Source organism: Phodopus roborovskii, unplaced genomic scaffold (assembly GCF_943737965.1).
Source record: "Phodopus roborovskii unplaced genomic scaffold, PHOROB, whole genome shotgun sequence".
Classification (NCBI taxonomy): domain Eukaryota; kingdom Metazoa; phylum Chordata; class Mammalia; order Rodentia; family Cricetidae; genus Phodopus; species Phodopus roborovskii.
This window is the reverse complement of record NW_026126602.1, coordinates 12,423,583-12,442,214: the sequence shown is the minus strand read 5'-3', so window position 1 is coordinate 12,442,214 and position 18,632 is coordinate 12,423,583. Positions and strand designations below refer to the sequence as shown.

At 40.4% G+C, this 18,632-nt stretch overlaps 1 protein-coding gene across 7 annotated transcripts in view; it reads left to right on the top strand.

The window, feature by feature from the left end:
* Positions 1-1,909: 1,909 nt before the first annotated feature.
* Cacnb2 (calcium voltage-gated channel auxiliary subunit beta 2) overlaps positions 1,910-18,632 on the top strand; it is a 323,724-nt gene continuing 307,001 nt past the window's right edge. For 2 of the 7 annotated variants that reach the window (XM_051205596.1, XM_051205591.1), the window contains exons 1-2: positions 1,910-2,086; positions 11,389-11,481. In XM_051205596.1, coding sequence (XP_051061553.1) covers positions 1,979-2,086; positions 11,389-11,481 — 201 coding nt within the window. In that variant the 5' untranslated portion in view covers positions 1,910-1,978. Of the gene's footprint in view, positions 2,087-2,267; positions 2,450-11,388; positions 11,482-18,632 lie in introns of those variants that run through there. The other 5 variants (XM_051205595.1, XM_051205590.1, XM_051205601.1 and 2 more) reach the window with 4 other exon arrangements.

Genomic DNA, 18,632 nt, shown 5'->3' with positions numbered 1-18,632 from the left:
TGGAGGCATAAATAGGCTCTTGATTTGTACTTTATTAATTATACATTGAAAGAACTTGGAATAGAATTATTGTATTCTGAGTATATCCTGAGCAACCACTACGGTTCCCACAATACCGGATTTAAAGTATGGGAGATGTAGTGCTGTCTCTGAGATTTAACAGACTCAAGAAACTCACCAGTTTGAATAAAAAAAAAAAAAAAAAAAAAAAAAAAAAAAAAACAGGGTATCAAGTGAGTATACATACTCTCCTGAGACTTTAACTGGAAAAATTTCAAAAAAAATATTTCTTTCCCATGTTCACACATCTACATGGCATGGGCAGATACAAATATAACAATATTGCTGATTGTCTTAAATGAACCTAAACCAACCCCAAATCTGCAGGAGTGCTGGAGAAGCTCCTGAGTGGCCCTGGCTATAAGGCAGAATCTCATGCCCTAAGCCTGCAAACTCTCTGCTTCCTACTTTGTTGCATTTTGAACTAGGTCACTGTGCAAATGAGGTAAATAATTGTAAGCCGATACTTCCGTGCATCTACTTAACATTTAGTGAGGTGTAATCAAAAATGGCATTAAGACTAAAGATTAGGAAAACTAACAACACTTTGTATATGCACAAATCTTTAAACACACCAAGACCTGTTTTTCTTTTTTTCTTAATTCTGGCCGAATCCAGTGTATAACAGACTTCTGCTTACTTTAAATATCTCAGTTATCCTTAAGAAGAGTGGGTACTGTATTCATCACTATAGTCAAGCACAGTACAAAAAGTTTACCTTGGTAAAAGGTCCTCGTGTGTATTGCAGCCTGCACAACTGTTAGGTTGTGTTGCTACAAAATGATTGACACCTAGAAAATTTGTATGTAGATTTCCAGTACAGAGAGCAGTAAAGGTTGTCAGAGCTGAACCACCTTACAAAGAGAAAAGCTGTCAATATTAAAATGGAAAATTACTCTTATTCCTTTTTCTTTTTTCCTCCTCCTCTGTTTGTTTTTTAAGTAAAAAAAAAATGTGCACAATATATTCCATTTATAGTCCCCCTCTTCCATCTCCTCCCTAACTCCTCATCCACCCAACTATAAACATTCCGGCTTTAGCCACTTGTCAAATATTTCAGGGTCTTTAAAAACGTGTCACTCCCCCCTTTTTATCTCAAAGATCACACTAAGACTTCTCAACTAGGTAGGGGGAAAAAAAGAGAAAAGAAATCCAGTCTGCTAGCAAAGAAGTGTTACCAGCAAAGACAACAAAAACAAAATGGCCATCACGAAGCGAAAAGCTAGGGCACAGGTGTAGTGGATTTGAGCAATTGTCAGATCTGAATCATGTGAGGAAGCCTTAGTTCATCAATAGCACTTGCTTTCTGCCTCAAGTGCTTTCACTGATGCCTTTTGCAGAGGCTCGCGGAGTCTGTCTGCAGCTTTTCTGAACCATGGAGACTTTCAGTTTAGACACCAACCCTGTGGATCTTTTCCCTCCCCTGGTCCATGGGAAGAGGAGGTGAGCTGAGCGGCTGGTCCTGTTACCTCCCCAGGGAACCCCGGCTGGCTTTCGAGGCTTCAAAAACTTTGCAGCACGAGTGCCACGGCGACGGGCGGCAGTTGAGTCGGAGCCCACGCGGCCCGCGCCTCCCGCGAGGAACTTTTCGGAGTGGCAGCGGCTTGTCACTCTCGCTTTCCGACGCGCCTCCCCCTGGCTCGCGCTCCCGGAGCGCCCTCCCTCCTGGCGGGGACCTTCCCGGGAGACCGCCCGCCCCGCAGTCCGCGTCTCGGCAGCTCGCTGGCCCCGAGGCCCCAAAGAACGTGAGCCCCTCTTCCCCGCCACCCAGCCGCGTGCCCGCGCCACGGCCTCTAGGCTTTCAAGATGCTTCAGCGGCGCCCGGCTCACTGAGAGCTGCCGATAATTGTGAGAAGAGGAGCAGGGAACCCGGGGCGTGGAGAAGGGGACCCGCCGCCTCGGAGTCGACTTTTCGCCGATGGTCCAAAGCAACACGTCCAAGTCGCCTCCCATAGCGGCGGTGGCGCAGGAAAGCCAGATGGAGCTGCTGGAGAGCGCGGCTCCCGCGGGGGCGCTCGGAGCACAGGTAGCCACAGCGCCGCGCCTTCTGCAGGCTTTGTGAGCCTCAGGGCTCTGACCTCAGTCCCTCCCGCTGCCTCCTTTCCTGGTCGCAGACCTCGCCTCCCCCTCTAGTTTGGGTCTCTTTCGCCACCTCCTCCCCCCCATCCCCTGTCTGACCCGGACCCTGCCCCTGCGCGCCTTCCCCGGCTCTGCTCCGGTTTCCATTTTTTTCTTTGCTTTCTGAAAAGCCAGTGGGAAGGGGCGAGGACGACCTGCCGCTCCGCCCCGGCTTCTCCTGGGCCACGCCGCTCGGCGGTCGGCGCTCCTGCCAGGGAGAAGCACATGGAGAGCTATGGACCAGGCGAGCGGACTGGACCGGCTCAAGATCGTGAGTTCGGGCGGGAGGGAAAGGGCTCTTCATCCCGCAGCGCTGTTTCCGGCCACTGACTCTGGTGGTCTCTGCTAGGAGCTGGGCGGGGAGGTGGGATGCTTTGCAGGGTCGAGATGGGTGTGGAACCCCGGAGAGCAGCCTCTATCCCCCTTGGCACCTGGGACTCTGTGCCACCCAGACAGTTCAACTGTTCCCTGGACCCCCGTTTTCCTTTGCTTTAAGAAGACAGCAGAGAGTTAGGGATGAGAAAGTTTTTTGTTTCTGTTTATCATGAAGTGGCAAGCCATTCTAGCTGCTCTTGGGTTCCCTTCTCTGATGAGTATTAGTGGTTTCAGGAAAAATTCTGTTCAGCTGCTCATTGTGAAATAGGAGATGTCAGTTGTAGGCGTCGGGTGTGATAAGGTAGCTTTTACATAAGGCTTTGGCAGGTACAGTTGGCATTCCAGACACCCCCAGACCTGGATGGTAGGGAGTTTCTCAACTTTTATTCTTAGAGCAAAGCCTTCAGACATGACACTTGGGCTAGTTGGAGAATGCTAGGAAGAGACTAGGGTGAGTCGAAGAGAATGCTTCCCCTGTGCTTAATGACTTGGGCTTGCTGATTGCAAACCCACATTTGCCAGGTTGTAACATAAAATAACATAAAAATCTACGGGGACGAGGGCTTACTGTATAGTAGTGGGGCGTTCTGAGAAAGGTCACAAATATGTAGCTGCTACTCTGGTAGTATTTCTGTATTGTGACAATGGTAACCCATGTGTATAATTCAAGCTCCATTGAACTCCCTCTGTGTGTTTGTGACTTTGCATGGGAGCACGTTTGCATGAGTGCTACTCATTCACATGTGTGCTCCTTTGTGTATGTGTAGGCCGAAAGGTTGTATGTGCCAGGTAAGAGGATAAGTTGCAGAAGGCCAGTGGGTTTTCTCCTTCAGCCACGTGAGTTCAAGTCCTAGGGCTTCCTGCCTACTGCTGTTACTTACTGAGCCATCTTGTTGCCTCTTTATTGAGCTCTCTTTGACCACTGGGATCTGCATATTCTAACTTAGAATGCACAATTTATACTGATTAGAGATTGGAAGAAAGCATGGACCATGAGGACTTGTAAATCAGAAATTCATTCCTCTTGTGGTGGTAAAGCAGGTAGGCTTCAGTCTGCCTGGGCTGTTGGCTAGCAAGCCTGGTGAGGGACGTGTAATTAAACAGCACACTCACAGCTAATTCTGCCAGAGGATCTGAATTTGAACCCACAGAGCTCACGTTTGTTTTCAGCTCCTGATTTTATCATGATACTTGCTTGCCAGCTGAAACAGTTAGAGTTGTACTCAGAGACTTCAGCTCTGCAGGGGTGAAGGGCTTGAAGATTGAGAGGGGAAGGTCACTGTGATGTCTCTTTGAAGTTTCTTTACGTAACTTGTTTTTTAAAGAAAAGCTTTTATTCTTGTAAAAATTAGAAGTTTTGAAATCTTGACAAAGTTAGGGCTGATTCACTAAGAGAAAATTAACTGTATTTAGGTGAAAGTACTAATTTACCTGATTATTTCTAATTAAATGCAAGGCAACAAATACCCAATGTATACCTGCAACTGGAAATTAATCTAAAGTGTACAGGGAGAATTTTTAAAAAGAATTTACTGTAGTTTCATTAGTGGCAAAGGAGACATTTGTGTGGGGTGGGCCTGTTGGAGAATGCAGTAAAGTTTGTAAGTCTTGAGTTATATGCAGTATTTGACAAGGGAGATGGCTTTGAAAGGACATTTGGAGTCTGTGCTAGATTTCAACACAAACTTTGAAAGACATGATGGGAGCCACATGTAAAACTATTGTAGAATTTGGAAGTCTCTATAGTAAGTAACTTGTAATCTCTAGTGTTCGCTTGGGTATTGTCAGACATCAGGTTGACAAGGTTATTTGAAGTCACATTTTGGAGACTTTGAATAACAGATCTGCAGAAAAGGTTCAGAAAAGGAGCCACTTGACAGCTCACTGGCCAGATCCACAGAGAATGTTCTGTGGATGTTCTGAGAGTGCAGAGACAAAGATGCAAGAAAGCAGAGCAGTAATAGGTATTCAACACTTTGGGCAAGGACTAATAATGTCTAAACTTGAACTTGATTAAAAGATTATGGCTATGTTAAGTAGGCCTGTGACCATAAGGCTTCTCAAACACCAAGCCAGGACTCTACTGATATGGGATAGAGATTAAAAACGGTATTGGATTTTACAAATACATGTCAAGTAAGGTTTAAATGTCCATCCTCTCCTGCTTTTTTGGGGGGAGGCTCTTAAAAATGAAAACAATTTTAACTTAATTGTGTTTATCTCACATGAATTATGTGAGGGCAGAGTTGTATTGTTTATTTCTGGTAAGTCCTGACATTGTAGGGTCCCTGGGAAACTTGGCAAACCCATCAACCCTTCAGTCTTTGGGCATAACAGACTGGCTGTAAATCTACCTGAGAAAGAAGGCTACTTTGGAAGTATCTCCCCCTTACCTTTTTCTGTTTTGTTTCTTCCTCAATTTATTTATTTATTTATTTATTTATTTATTTATTTATTTATTTATTTGGTGTGTGGGGATCTTGTTCCTTTTGCTGAAGGTACTAAATAATAATTCTCCCCCAAAAATGTACAAGTGGAGCCTCCATTCACAAACGTGTCAGCCATCATTGCCTTCAAAAGTCAGTGGCTTCTTCCTTTTTTAATCCTCAGGATTATAGTTTTCACAGAAGCAAAGTGAAAGATACAGATTTGCAAACTCTTTATCATTTGTTTCGTCCAAGGACATGGAATACCCTCATCCATTTGAGTTCTGCTCCCAAGTGCACCATCAGGAACAGAGTGGATGCATTTTTTTATGTGAGAAGTACAAGCTCATGTCAATATAAATCTTAAACATCCTGATTTTATCAGATTGCATTGGTTTTTAAATAATGACTGGGAAGTATGAGAGTGTGTCTGGAGCTAGGAAGTCAAGGTTTTCTAGGGCTCTCCAAGCTTCAAATCTGATGGTCTACTATACTAGGTGCTATTTCCCTGTGGCCTCAGATCACTTGATATGTGGCCAGCCCAACTGAGATGTGTTGTGTATATGAAATGCATATGAGGTTTCCAAAACTCACTGTGCAAATAATAAACAGGACATATCTCCATTAATAGCTCTTAAACTGAATATATATTGAGGTGAGAGTATTTTGTTTTGTTGAGTTAAATACAAGGAAGACACTGTTGTAATTAATTTTTCCTGTTACTGTGGCTATTAATGAGCCACATAGGTGGCTCCCATTCTTGTTCTAAAAATTCTAAAAATCATAGCTGGTCCTTCTCTAAGGAATTGAAAAGCTCCTGGGAAGGCTGCGTGGATGGGAAGCAGATGAGAAGGATTGAAAATAAGATAGTGACAGAAGAGGAAATGGACTAGAAACAGAACAGGCACTCTGCAAATTAGGTCTCAAAGAGCCAGTAGCCAGCCAGCATCTCCAGTCATACCTGACAATGGACAGGAAGCAGAGGGCCTGTTTGTTTTGCTCCTAGCAACAGATCCCAGCTGGTTCCGCCCCAGCCAGTTCCCCAGCTGCCTTTCAGCACACCATAGAAACACAGTCTGGTCATGGCAACATCCTGACCTGCTGTAGCAAAGGACTTTATCAGAAGAGTGGTAGCCTTCCTTCCATGACCAAGTTAGTCCTGCTCCCCAGGAACACACTTAGGTCCTTACTGTGTCTAACTATTGTTACTTACACAAAGGTGTTACTTGAACCCTCATTCCTAGGATTGGTTGTTTTCCTGTTGAAGGTATTAGTGTCAGGGTTTTGTAGCAATTGAAAAATCATGCCAATCAGAAATTCTGAGTGCTTTTGGAATTCCAAATATAATATTTGAGTGATGTAAAGTTTACTTGTTCTAATTTGAGCCCCTCCTTCCACTGTTCTCTCCCAACCCCCAATGTGTGGAGCTGGAGAAGGACCCTAGTGTTTTGAACATTCTAGGAAAGCACTCTCTTACAGATCCATATCCATAGTCTCTCTTCCTGTTCTATAATCTACCTGCTGCTGCCTTTGCCTCCATTGTAATATACAGTATGTAGTCTTGACCTTTTCTAGGAAAGTTTGGCTAAATATGTTAACCCTCTAAAGAGGGAGGAGTACTTTTCAATTTTGTGACACTCAGTTAAATTTGTGTTCTACTGACCATGTATGACAAGCACTGCATATTATTTGTTTCACAATTACAGAGAGTTACAATTATTTATGTTTCTTAAAGCAACTGAGCCTTCTTCGGGAATCTTTCCAAGCCTGGTACTGTGAAAAAATGACACACCTGTCCCTGGCCTTTCCCCCTCTTCCTTTTCTGTTCAGGCCCTCCCTGGGTTAACCTTACTTCTAGGACAACTGCCTCTTTCCTATTCTACCTGCCAGACCTCACCCCAGAGAGCTGTGTTGGTATCGCTTTCTGGTTCTGCTTTGGAGTGAGCTGGATCCATAGGAAAACCAATTGTATTTCTTTTTCCCTAAGGAAGCAATCTCATCTACTTTTCACCTAGTAGAGGACCTAAGGTCTTTGTTCACAGTCAAGTGTTGCTTAACAAGAGGACTTAGGATCCCTCTTCAATAATTTTGGTCATGTTGACATTTTCCCCAAGATGAGGAAAGTCTGGGATCCAAAGGGATGAATGTCAGCAAAGACTAATTGAGTGGAAGCAAACTAATTTTAGTCCCCAGCATTTTGCCCATGGACAGCAATTTGTCACATAAAAGCATCAAGCACACACATCTTTCTTAAAGCTGTCCCCAGGGACTATCATGAGAACTTTGTTTGCCCTGTTGAAATGTCCATAATTAACTATTACTGTTCCCTTCACTCTTCAAAAGTAAGACTTTCGCTACCTCTGCAAACATGAGCATTTACCTCCTGATTTTCAAAACAAATCTGTTTTTTGAGAATTAACCAGTGTCGAAGATTATTTGCACAAAGCGGGCACTGAATTCACCATGTATTTTGAATGTCTTTTAAAATATGCTTGTGTAAATTTCTTAATTTTGTTCTAATTGCTGAATCTTTGATGTGTTTAGACAACCTAATTATGTGCCTCTCCCTTACTATAATGACACAATTTAGTTTTATGTAGCTGCATGTCAACACCATTCTCAGCATAAATGAGTGACTGTTGGGGCGTTCCAAGAAGGAGTCAGAGAGACCATGTGTTTGGCAGAGCTTGTGGTAGCCTTTTGCACTCCATCCAAACTCATTTCTTTCTCTTCCTCTTTTCAACTGGAGCTGCTCTAATGCTTAACTGTCTTAAATATTAGGTGTCATATAGTTGCTAACCAGCATTGAGAAACCATTGTTTATGCAGATAGCTGTGCCTAAAGTAGAAAATCAAGGAAATGCTGTTCCTTTTCCAAATATAGCTAACTAAATATTGTTTAGTTCTTACATGCCCTCCATTTGGGGATAGGGTTCCTCTTTTTTATAGTTTCTCTTCATTTTGAGCCCAAAATTTCCAGGGTATAAATTAATTTTAAGAAGCAAGTCATTTCATACAAAATGGACTTAATTTTAAGTATGCATTGGACTAAAGAAAGCATTTATTTTTGTACAGATTCATACATATACATAATAGGTTTTAGAACTTTTTTGCTCTTATTACTCTGTCTCATTCTCTTTTCTTCTTCCCAAGAAGTCCCTCTCCTGCTTGATTTTGTGCATGCAACTCACAGTTTAGTTAGGATTGACTGCATAAACATGAACTTCTCAGTGGCTACAACACTAAAGAAAATGATACCTCCTCCTTGAACCACCACTAGCATCAATAATCCCTCAGAGAGGGATGGGGCATCATGAGCACTTCCCATTATGTGATGGAATGTTGATGGGCCCAGTGTTATGCAGGTCTTGTGCAGGTATCCATAGCTGTAGTGAGCTCACGAGTCATGTTTTGTTGTTGTTGTTGTTGTTTTGTTTTTTTCCAGCACCTGTCTGGCTTTTACATTCTTCTACCTCTAATTCTGTGATGTTCTTTGGGTTTTGGTGGTGGGAGGTGATACTGATGTCTTTATGGCTGAGCACACTTGGTTTAGCATAACAGTAGCAGGGAGTTCTCCCTTAGGGCATATGAACTCCCCAGACATAGGTTCCAGGAAAGATTTATAGTATAATTTCTGTGGAGTAGGCCTTTAGACAGTGAAAAAAAATACAGTTATGCTGAAATGAGTAAAATAACAGGATTGAGATATAAATGAGCATATTGGTTTATTTTGGCTCGAATAAATATGACATGCTCCAAATAGCAACTTCCTATAACACTATACAATTCCAAATGTTTAAATGCTTTTAGACACTCCTTAAAGATATGTGTGATTGAGGGAGAGTGTAAAATCTACTAGTAGAGTCTGGAGAGATGGCTCGGTGGATAAAGCCCTTGCCATGCAAGCATCAGGATCTGAGTTTGAACCCCCAGACGCCATGTAAAAGTAGACCTGGTGACACACAGCTGTAGTCCCAGCACTCCTGCACTGCAGGGAAATGGGAGGCAGGGGTGGGAGAATCCACAGAAGCTTAATGGACCAGCTAGCCTGCTCTCCACCTCAGTATACCACAAGAGACACTGTCTCTTGTGGTAAAGTGAGGACTGATGCTGGGGGTCATCTTCAAACCTCCATATACACAGACGCAAACCTACACACACATACACCACCCATGCATCATTCACACATAAGAACTAAGAAATAACAGTTTGCATATAACTTAGTATGCCATATTTTTGTAGAGTATAAACTGTGTATAAAACAGTTGAAAACTGAAAAATTCATAGCACATATATTCTGTTGAAAGCGAAGTATACTTAAAATGTTTGTGAACAATATTACCAGGAGATTAGAAAAATTAATATGAATTTTTGAATGTGTCTATCTGTCATCTATCCTTCCTCTCTTCCTCCCACCCTCCCTCCTTCCCCCTCCCTTTCTTTCCTTTTTTTTAAAAACAGCGGCTATCTTCAGCACTAGTCTTCTGTTCTCATGGGGCTGATTGTGAAATTTGGAGTAGCTAGAAAAAGCTTAAGACACCCATGCAGCTGAAGAACAAGCATTGTTATCATTCAAATGATAAAATAAAGAGTAATAGAATTGTTGTTTTCTAGTCATTTCAAAATGGTACCAAAAGGGAAGAGAAAAACAACAAGATTATATTTTGTCTTTGTTCTCAAAAAATAACATACTCTTCAAGAGAATAAATAATGTGTTTTACATAGACTGCTCACATGTGTCCTCAACAAATATGCTATATCTTATAAAATTAAACATAATAAGGAATTTTCCATATGGAATAATGAAATATTTAAAAATGTAGGGGATTTTCATACTTCATTTTAGTCTACTTTGGTCTGGTAAAATGGCTTTGTCGAAACTTTTAAGAAATAATTGGAAAAGGAAGAGTGTTGTTAAAAGAATGTTATTTTTCAACAGTTTGCCGAGTAGTGTTTATATAAGTAAGAAGAATAAGCTGTGAAGTGAGAAGAGCCTTATATGTCACAGGAAAACCCAGCCCCGCTCCTCTTTCCTTTTACAAAGTTGAGAGTTAATCAGATGCCACAGAAACATGTTTGTATTACTTAAAGCCCTGAGACACTTGGCACGGAACAAACATATTTAAGAATCTTTTCTTTAATATTGCAACACGTTCTCACTGATGGTAAATCCATCTAAATGACTCAGAACACAAATGTTCACAATAGATTTGAGCCTGCATAAGTGCTACATATATTATACTTTGCAGGATGTTTTTAGCTTTATGAAAGCCTTATAAGCAATCAAATCAAGTAGCATTTTCAAAACCTGAGTATGATGGTTTTTAATAGGCAGATTGCATGACTTTTGATCATTTAATGAAGTCTCTATAAATCTAACCAATATCTGATGTCATGTATTTTAGTTCAGGCTGTCCCTTCCACTTCCAAGCCCTTATGTGACTTCCAGTTTTTGTATAGTATATGAACACTTATTGTGAGCTAGCTCTTCTCTTGCCTTAAATTTCATAAATCTCTCTTTCCCTCTTGCTGTCTCTCTGTCCTGTCTCTGCTCCCCCCCGTCGTGTGTGTGTGTATGTGTGTGTGTTTGTGTGTGTATGTGTGTGTGTAACAGAGGTCCTCCCACATGCTAGGTAAGCATTCTACCATTGAATTATATTTAGGGATTTTCATTTCACTTAATTCTTAAAAACAACCCCTCAAAATATCCTTTTGTTTAATACCTAAAAATAATCACACTTGAAGATAAAAGTAGTGCTTGAAACTTATAGATTTTTTTTCAAAGTATGCCATAGACAAGATTCCCATCTCTATATATTTAAATCTAAAACTCAAGGTTTAAGTATTTTCCCACACACATTAGATGGCAGAATAAACTGTTTTCCTCAAATCTGTAAGAACGATACCCTTGTTTTAATGTCTAATGCTTGCAGTGACTTCTCTTGCTTATAATTCACATCAGCTCATGCGTAGTTTATGGCCAGAGTGCCAAATGTGAACTCTAGAACAGAAATAGAATAGAAAAGCAAGTGTCTCGGTAAATGCTTGTGCTCAACTCAATTCTGTTATTGTAAGAAACCCTGTTTGTTTCTCCTGCTCTTACCTTGAAATTTTTGTTTATAAATTACTTTTAAAAATGTTTTATCTTTAATGGATTTCCTTCTCGAGTGCTAAAATATCTTAGTGAATATTGACTGCCTCAGTATACCCATTACTAAGTGCTGTGTCTAGACTCTGCCTCCATGTACTTATGGATCTAAAAGAAGTTTAAATAGTTCCCCAATATTAATTTTCCATTGATGCCCATACAATAGCAAAGTTATTACCAATTTGGGATTCTGACATTTTCTTGAATGGGGCTAGATTCCTGTGGAAGATTATGATTATCTCTCTCTCTCTCTTTTATGTAGTCATATGGAAAAGGAGCCAGGAGGAAAAATAGGTTTAAAGGCTCTGATGGAAGCACATCATCAGACACCACCTCAAACAGTTTTGTCCGCCAGGTAAGGGATATTTCAAGTCCGTGATGTTAAGAAGTATATTTAAAATGCAATTTTATTTTTGAGTGGTTTTTAAATTCGCATTCTGAAGATTTATGCAATATTTTTACTTGAAATCGAAGTGAAACGCGTGCAGTTTAATGTCCTAATGAAAATATTTATGCTTCAAGTCTGACTCTGAATAATAATTGCATTCTTGCCTGGCAAGTTGGGGAGAATCAGCTGCAGAATTCATTATGGAGCATTTCTTCTCACAGAAAGACAGAAATGCTACAATAGAATGAGTTTTTGGTTTTGACAGTCTTTGGGGTAGGGACATCCATGCTCACAACTATGATGTGGCAGTATGGGTATTGCTTTAGCTTCTTTCTTCTCCTTCTTCTTCTCCTTCTCCTTGTCCTTCTCCTTCTCTTCCTTCTTCTCCTCATCCTTCTCCTCCTCCTCTTCTTCCTCTTCCTTCTCCTTCTTCCTCCTCTTCCTTCTCCCTGTGGCTTTCGATTAAGAAAAGAGAAAACTATCCTTGGTTCTTACACCTAAGGTTAAATGGATTAGATGATGGCTTCAGGTGTATCTTAGCTCTTGGCTGTTTTTAGAAATTGAAGCAGTCTTCACATCAGTAAACTGTGGTAGAATTTTGCCCTCTTTCTATCCCAGTTGAGTTTGATGACTTTCTGTGACATTGTCTGCACGAGTTTAATTCAGGTTTATTTGTCACAATATACCATGATTTTAAATATGTCTGCCTGCTATGTGTATAGTTACTGATTCCATATCAATAATATGTAATATTCCTTATATACGTTCAGGTGATCCCTGCCCAGCCATCCTCTTGCACCACTTGAATATGCCAAAGGGCATATCAAGCAACTTTTAGGCAAGTGGAAAAAGAATTCAATCTCTAGATCTCCACCAATTGGGAAGTAAAAAAAAAAAAAAAAAAAAAAAGATAGATAGATAGTAGGTTAATGAGGGAAACTTGTTTGCAAAGGAACATTTAGAAAGAAAAAGATCAAACCGAGTGTGGTTCTCTAGGTGTGATCCATCCTAGATCTGCTGGTGTCAGGGAGCTGGGCACAGTGTGAAGAGCTTGCAGCATGTTTACTTGTCTGATGATAACATACACAGAACTTGTATTGGAGTCTCTAGGAGGCCTGAAGGGCCTGGGATTTCATTATTTAGCTTAGGTGAGTCTGTTAAAGGGATGGTAACCAAAGCCTTTTACATGTCAAGCACCCACTTTTATTTTGCCCTTGGGGTAATGGATCTGAATATGGATAACCCAACTGCAGAACTTCTAATCATTGCAGCAGGGTGGAGCATTGGATGACACAAAGCAGACAGAGCTCTAAGAGCCTTCAGAATAGGAGATGCAGTGAGGCAGTAGATGACACTAAGCAGCTTGTGGAAAGTGATGAAAGTTGAAACTGAGATATTTCACGTGAGCAAGTTACAGTGAATCTGAATGAATAGTTTGGAGCCCATCATTGCTCATTTAAGCTCTTGATTGAGAGACCACCTCTGCTTCTAGTTGTCCCCTTTTTACCATGAGCTCCTCTTGTGTGAAAATTTGAGAGCTCAAGTTACATGAAGGTAGGGCTCTCAGGGATTTCTGCACTGCATGCGAATGAACTAGAGTTTATTTTTCTTATCTGTAATGTCTTTTTGACACTGAATTCTTAGGAAAGTATGTTTGCTTGAGACACAGTTGTGAGTGACTCGGGCAGCTGCTCAATCATTTAAATGTAGATATAGATTGTTAAAGAATATGTGAGCATGTAAGAAGGAAACAAATCTAGTCAATAGAGTCAAAAAGTAAAGGTTCTCACCTAGAATCTCAATGGAATGAGGTCCTCTGTATGCATAGATCAATTATCTAAGCAGCTCATCAGAAAACCACTCACAGCCTCCCGGAGCAAAGCCTAGCAACCTGGCAGGGGCAGGAGTTGGAAATTATACTTTTGCTTTGACAGTGTTATTGCCATTGCAACAAAATTCCTCTTTTGCTGCCATATGAAAATAAGCAAACCTACTCTGACATGATTACATCCCTAATAGAAGTGGATTGGGGGAGTGTTTGCAGAATCTTATGGCCAATGTAAGAGTAACCATGCTATAATGTGCAAATGTTCTTCTTATTGTCAGTACAAGTTTGTTAAACACATAGCTTGTGTTGTTATGTACCTGTGTGGCTAGGAGTATTGATAATTAATATTATATTAGAGGAGTGTTTGGTCATTAGAGCTTGAATTTATTTTTTTCTCCACCCCCCCTTTTTTTTTTTTTGGAGTCTTGCTGTATTCAGGCTGGCATTGAACTCATGAGCTCAAATTATTCTCCTTCCTCAGCCTCTTAAGTACCTGGGACCATAGGCATGCTCTACTACATGAAGGTTATAATGGCATTATTTAACAAAATGATGCAATTAGATTCATTATGGTGTTGGATTTAAAAATAATTTCTATGTAATCCTGAAAAACATTAGAATTCTCTTTTTTGTTTGCTTTTTAAATATGTTATTGTACACAGGCTTTAGAAACTGGGAAATGGGTAATTGTAGGTAGTTGTACTACTGATATTTAAATGGTTTGGAAACTGGGGCTATGGCAACTTAGAATAGAGAAAAATGCTAAGATCTCTGTAGTTTTTTGAGAACTAGTAGAGAAGCAGGGAACTTGTTTCAGGTGGCTTGCTTCTCCTGATAAATCATGTATAGAATCTGCTGAGATTTGCGTGGAGGGGATGGGGATTAGTAGGGTTAAATGAGGTAAGAAGTAAGGTCATGTTTGATATCAGTGTCCTTAGGAGCAGAAGAGACAGCAGGGAGGCTATATATACATCAAAAGGCCAGTGAGGACCCAATAAGAGAATAACCATACACCTTGGTCTTTGCCCCAGGCTCTGGTATTATATGAACATAACTTTCTCTTGCTTAAACCACTCAGACATCTGGCATGGCTGCTCAAGCAGGCTAACAGAGACAGATCTACTTGTGAGGTGGGAAAGAGGCCTTTCTTTTTTAACTTTCAATTATTTTGTTTTGTTTTGTGTTTTGCTTCTCAAGACAGAGTCTCACTATGTAGCTCAGGCTATCCTGGAATTTCCTCTGTGGACCAGGTTGTCCTCAAACTCACAAAGATCTGCCTCTGCCTTCTGAGTGCTGGGATCAACGACTACCGCCCTGCTTAACTTTCAGTTCTTGCTCTTCTTGATGATGGGGTATGTTTGTCAAGGAGTTTGTAACTCATGTGCTCACATCAGGGGGCCCAGGGTCACTGTACTCAAGAGAACCACCACAGAGTCAGCACTCCACACCAAATCCCTTATCTGACTGCTTTCAATCTGTGTTCTCCCTTTCTTAATTAAAGACAACCAAGTTCTTTTCTTTTGATATAAATATACGTTGTCTGTTTTTTGAGATTTTAAGTGAACTAAATTGCTTTATATGTAAATTCTTACACCCAGCTTCATATTGGTCAGTTATTCATTGTGGAAATTTCAATACTTGATTGATTTTCTTTGCTGTACAGCATTGCATTGCATGGGATGTACCACAGTTAATTTACGTGTTCCGCCCTTGATTGATGCTGGCTTGTTTCTCTTTGAGGTTAATAATAAGACAATGCTGCTGTGTGAATTCTTGGGTGTACCATTGATGCATATGGATGCACTTTGGTCCAGCGAATAGTCTGAAAATGCCATCCTATGGGGTGTATATGCTCAATAAAGTCAGTAGTTTTCCAAAGTGACTACCCCAATTTGCATCACTTCTAGGAACATCTGGTCATTTCACTTGTTCACAAGTAGCCAGCACTCGATGTCAATATTTTATATCTCAGTCACTCTCTGACAGTGAATTGGTTGCTCATTCTGGTGTTAATATCAATTTGTTTATAATTAAGTCATAATTTCTCTGTAACTGAAAAACATCGAGGGAGTATTATTAAATATAAATACAATTTGAAAGATCTAATGAGGGTTTTTTTAAATTACTCTTTATAGTAAATGTATCGTTAGCCACAATAATTAGGTTTATTCATACTTGTTTAAAATAATATCGTAACTATTGGAAATGTTTTAGGATCTATTACAACATGACAAGAGGCTAAATTAACCTGTGGTTAATTTTTCAGATTGCTGTTGTAGTTTCTCCATGGAGTTTGTGTGTGTGTTTCTCTAACTAATCTTAATTTTTAAAAATAATCCTTATTCTTAAGAAAATAAATGCCTATAAGTGAGTTTCTGCTTTGGGCTTTGAAGTAAAATTACAACTATCAGGAAGAACAACTTCAGTCCTAGGCATAGGTTCCACTTTGTCTGTTACCCTTTCCCCTATTACCCAACCGTGCAACCATCTTTCTGGCCTTGGGAACCTATTTGAAGTCAGTGTTATTTCAGGGATTCAAGGATGACTCATTCCTGACCCTGTTGAAAAGTGTATCTCCAGTACATCAGTTTCATGCTAGATCTGGGCTCGGATTGTGTCCTGAAGGGGCCTTCGCCTGCAGGCTTCTTGGCTGTCTATTACAAATATCAGTGGGATTTCCCATGAGAGGGTGGTGAAAGAGTTCACGCTAGACTCTTCCTTCTCTCTGTGTGAGCTATTGTAATGTGATGGACTACCTAACATTCTGCATCAGACAATGCAGCACCTGTCCTGACCTGTAGTTTGTTAAATTGTTGATTGGAAAGCAACTTAATCATGTGTTTATTCTGTCTCATTTGTTTATGTTGTGGGTAATCTATTAAACCTTGGTGTGCTCTATGGGAACTATATTACAAAGTCATAACTTTCATATTTCTCTTTTAAATCAATTATTATCTTGTGAAATTTTTTTCCAAATGGTTTTTCTCCAGAAGCAGGAAATCCTGAGTCTGAGTGTTGCCTCTACCATTTATATTTGGCCTTTGGATAAATAACCTTTTGTTATTATTTGGTAATTTCATACATGAATACAATGTCTTTAGGTAATACCAATTCCTCAATAACTCTGCCTTTTGACATCTATGATATGCAAATAGGCCCCCTCCAAAAGAAATTATCTTTAAGCATTACAGGAGTTAAAGCTTGTATGCTAATTAGAAATATGCAAATACACACTATTTAACCATTCACTACTATCATTAAAAATGCAATTGTCCAGATACACCAATAAGAAACAAAGCATTTTTGGAGAAGTACTGACAGTTGATGTTTATTAAATGTTATTGTGTCTGGAGTGTCATTCTACAGCTGAGGAAACAGGCACAGGGAAAGGAAGTAACTTTGCCACGGTCACATCATAGGGAAGATTGCACTGAGAATTTGAATCTAGGCAGTTTACCCCAAATTATTTTCTTCTTTGGTGACATTGCACTCTCTTGTAACAAAAAGGCATAGATTAGTAGAAATCTATCACAAATGTCTAACTTGTTTAGTTCAGGAGGAAACTAACACCATTGTTTTTAGGATGAGACACACTATATTAGCTCCTTGTCTTCACTGTGGTAAGAGAATTCCTAACAAAGCCACTTGAGGGAGAAAAGGAGTGGGTCACAGTTTTAGGAGATGTCAGTCTTCTTGGTGGCAGGAGTATGTGGCAGAGACTGCTCATGTGTTTGAAGATAAAAAGCAGAGGGCTCTGCCTGAGACGGGAAGGAGATGTCACTTTCAAGCACAGCCCCCATGACTCCCCTCTGTAGCCATGCCAGCCCCAAAGCAGCGCCATCAGCCATAGGAATCAAGGGTTTCATGAGATGATCCTGTGGGAACATTTTGTTGTTGTTTGTGTTTTTCAAGACAGGCTTTCTCTGTGTAACAGTCCTGTCTGTCCTGTAATTAGTTCTGTAGACCACGCTGACCTTGAACTCATGATCCTCCTGCCTCTGCCTCTTGAGTGCTGAGATTAAAGGTGTGTATCACCACCACCCAGCTATGGGAACATTTTGTCTCAAATCCATAAAGCATATGAAGATACTAAGTCATCTCAACTCTGAACTTTTTTAGAGGAAAATGGGGATAGATAGACTTAGTATTAGAGTTGCATTATGTGTTCTGATTTATTTTTATTTATTTATTTATTTACTGTGTGTGAGGGAGAAAGTGAATGAGCAAGTGAGAGAGCAAGTGGTGCTTCTGCCTATTTGTGTATGGTACATGTGGAGGCTAAAAGAGGATGTTGGGAGTCCTGGTCTATCTGTCTATCTTAACCCTTGATCCAGGGTCTCTCCCTGAACCTGATGCTAGGCTTGTGGATAGCAAGCCCACAGTGGTTCTTCTATCTTTACACCACATGGTGTTGGGATCCTTGGTAACCATGACAAGCTTTTAACAAAGGTGCTCAGATATGATCTCAGGTCCTTATGGTTAAGCTGCAAACATTCTTCTCCACTGACCAGTCTCCCCAGCTCAGCTTCATGCCTTTTTAAATGCCAGCATCCCTTAATTTCATCCAGCTTTGATTCTCAGTTAGTGTCCCATTTCAGTGTATCCCGCCATTCCCGTCGGTAACGAGAAGGACAGACATATTTTGAAGAGTTTTTGTTTCTTTCCCTCCTTTCAAGAATTTGCAGGAATATACAAAATTTAGGATTTTAGGATTCTGGAAGCCTCCATCCTGTGTTAAACAAACAGAAATGAACTTGCCTGTGAATCATCTGTAGCCTGTGCCAGTCTGTTTGAAGAGCTGACTATAGCTGACATGGTCCCAGAAATCATCCAGGTCATGAATCTGGGTGAGGTTAGGCAAACATTACACCTCATTTTATGTGAGGCTACTTCAGAAATAGTTTATAGTCTGTCGGGGCCTTGGCTTTGTAAGTAAAACAAATACTTTAATGCTAATGGATTAAAGGACAAAAAGTGCTACACATGGCTTATAGACACTGGATTAAAATCAATGAGCATTGTTGAAATTGTTTATGTGCTAAAAGGTATTGAGTACACAAAAGCCCTGTTATCTTGTACTGTTAAGATAATCGTAGGTACTGAGGTTGTGTTTGGTCCTGATATAAGCTCTGTGTAGGTACTGAGGTTGTCAGTGCTCTTTGGCTGTGTTTAGAACAGATGAATGGATGACCAGTTTTCATTTCTCATTATTTCTTAATTTATTACAGGGATCAAGTTTTTGTTTTTTGTTTGTTTTTTGTTTTTTGTTTTTTTTAAAATAAATCCAAAG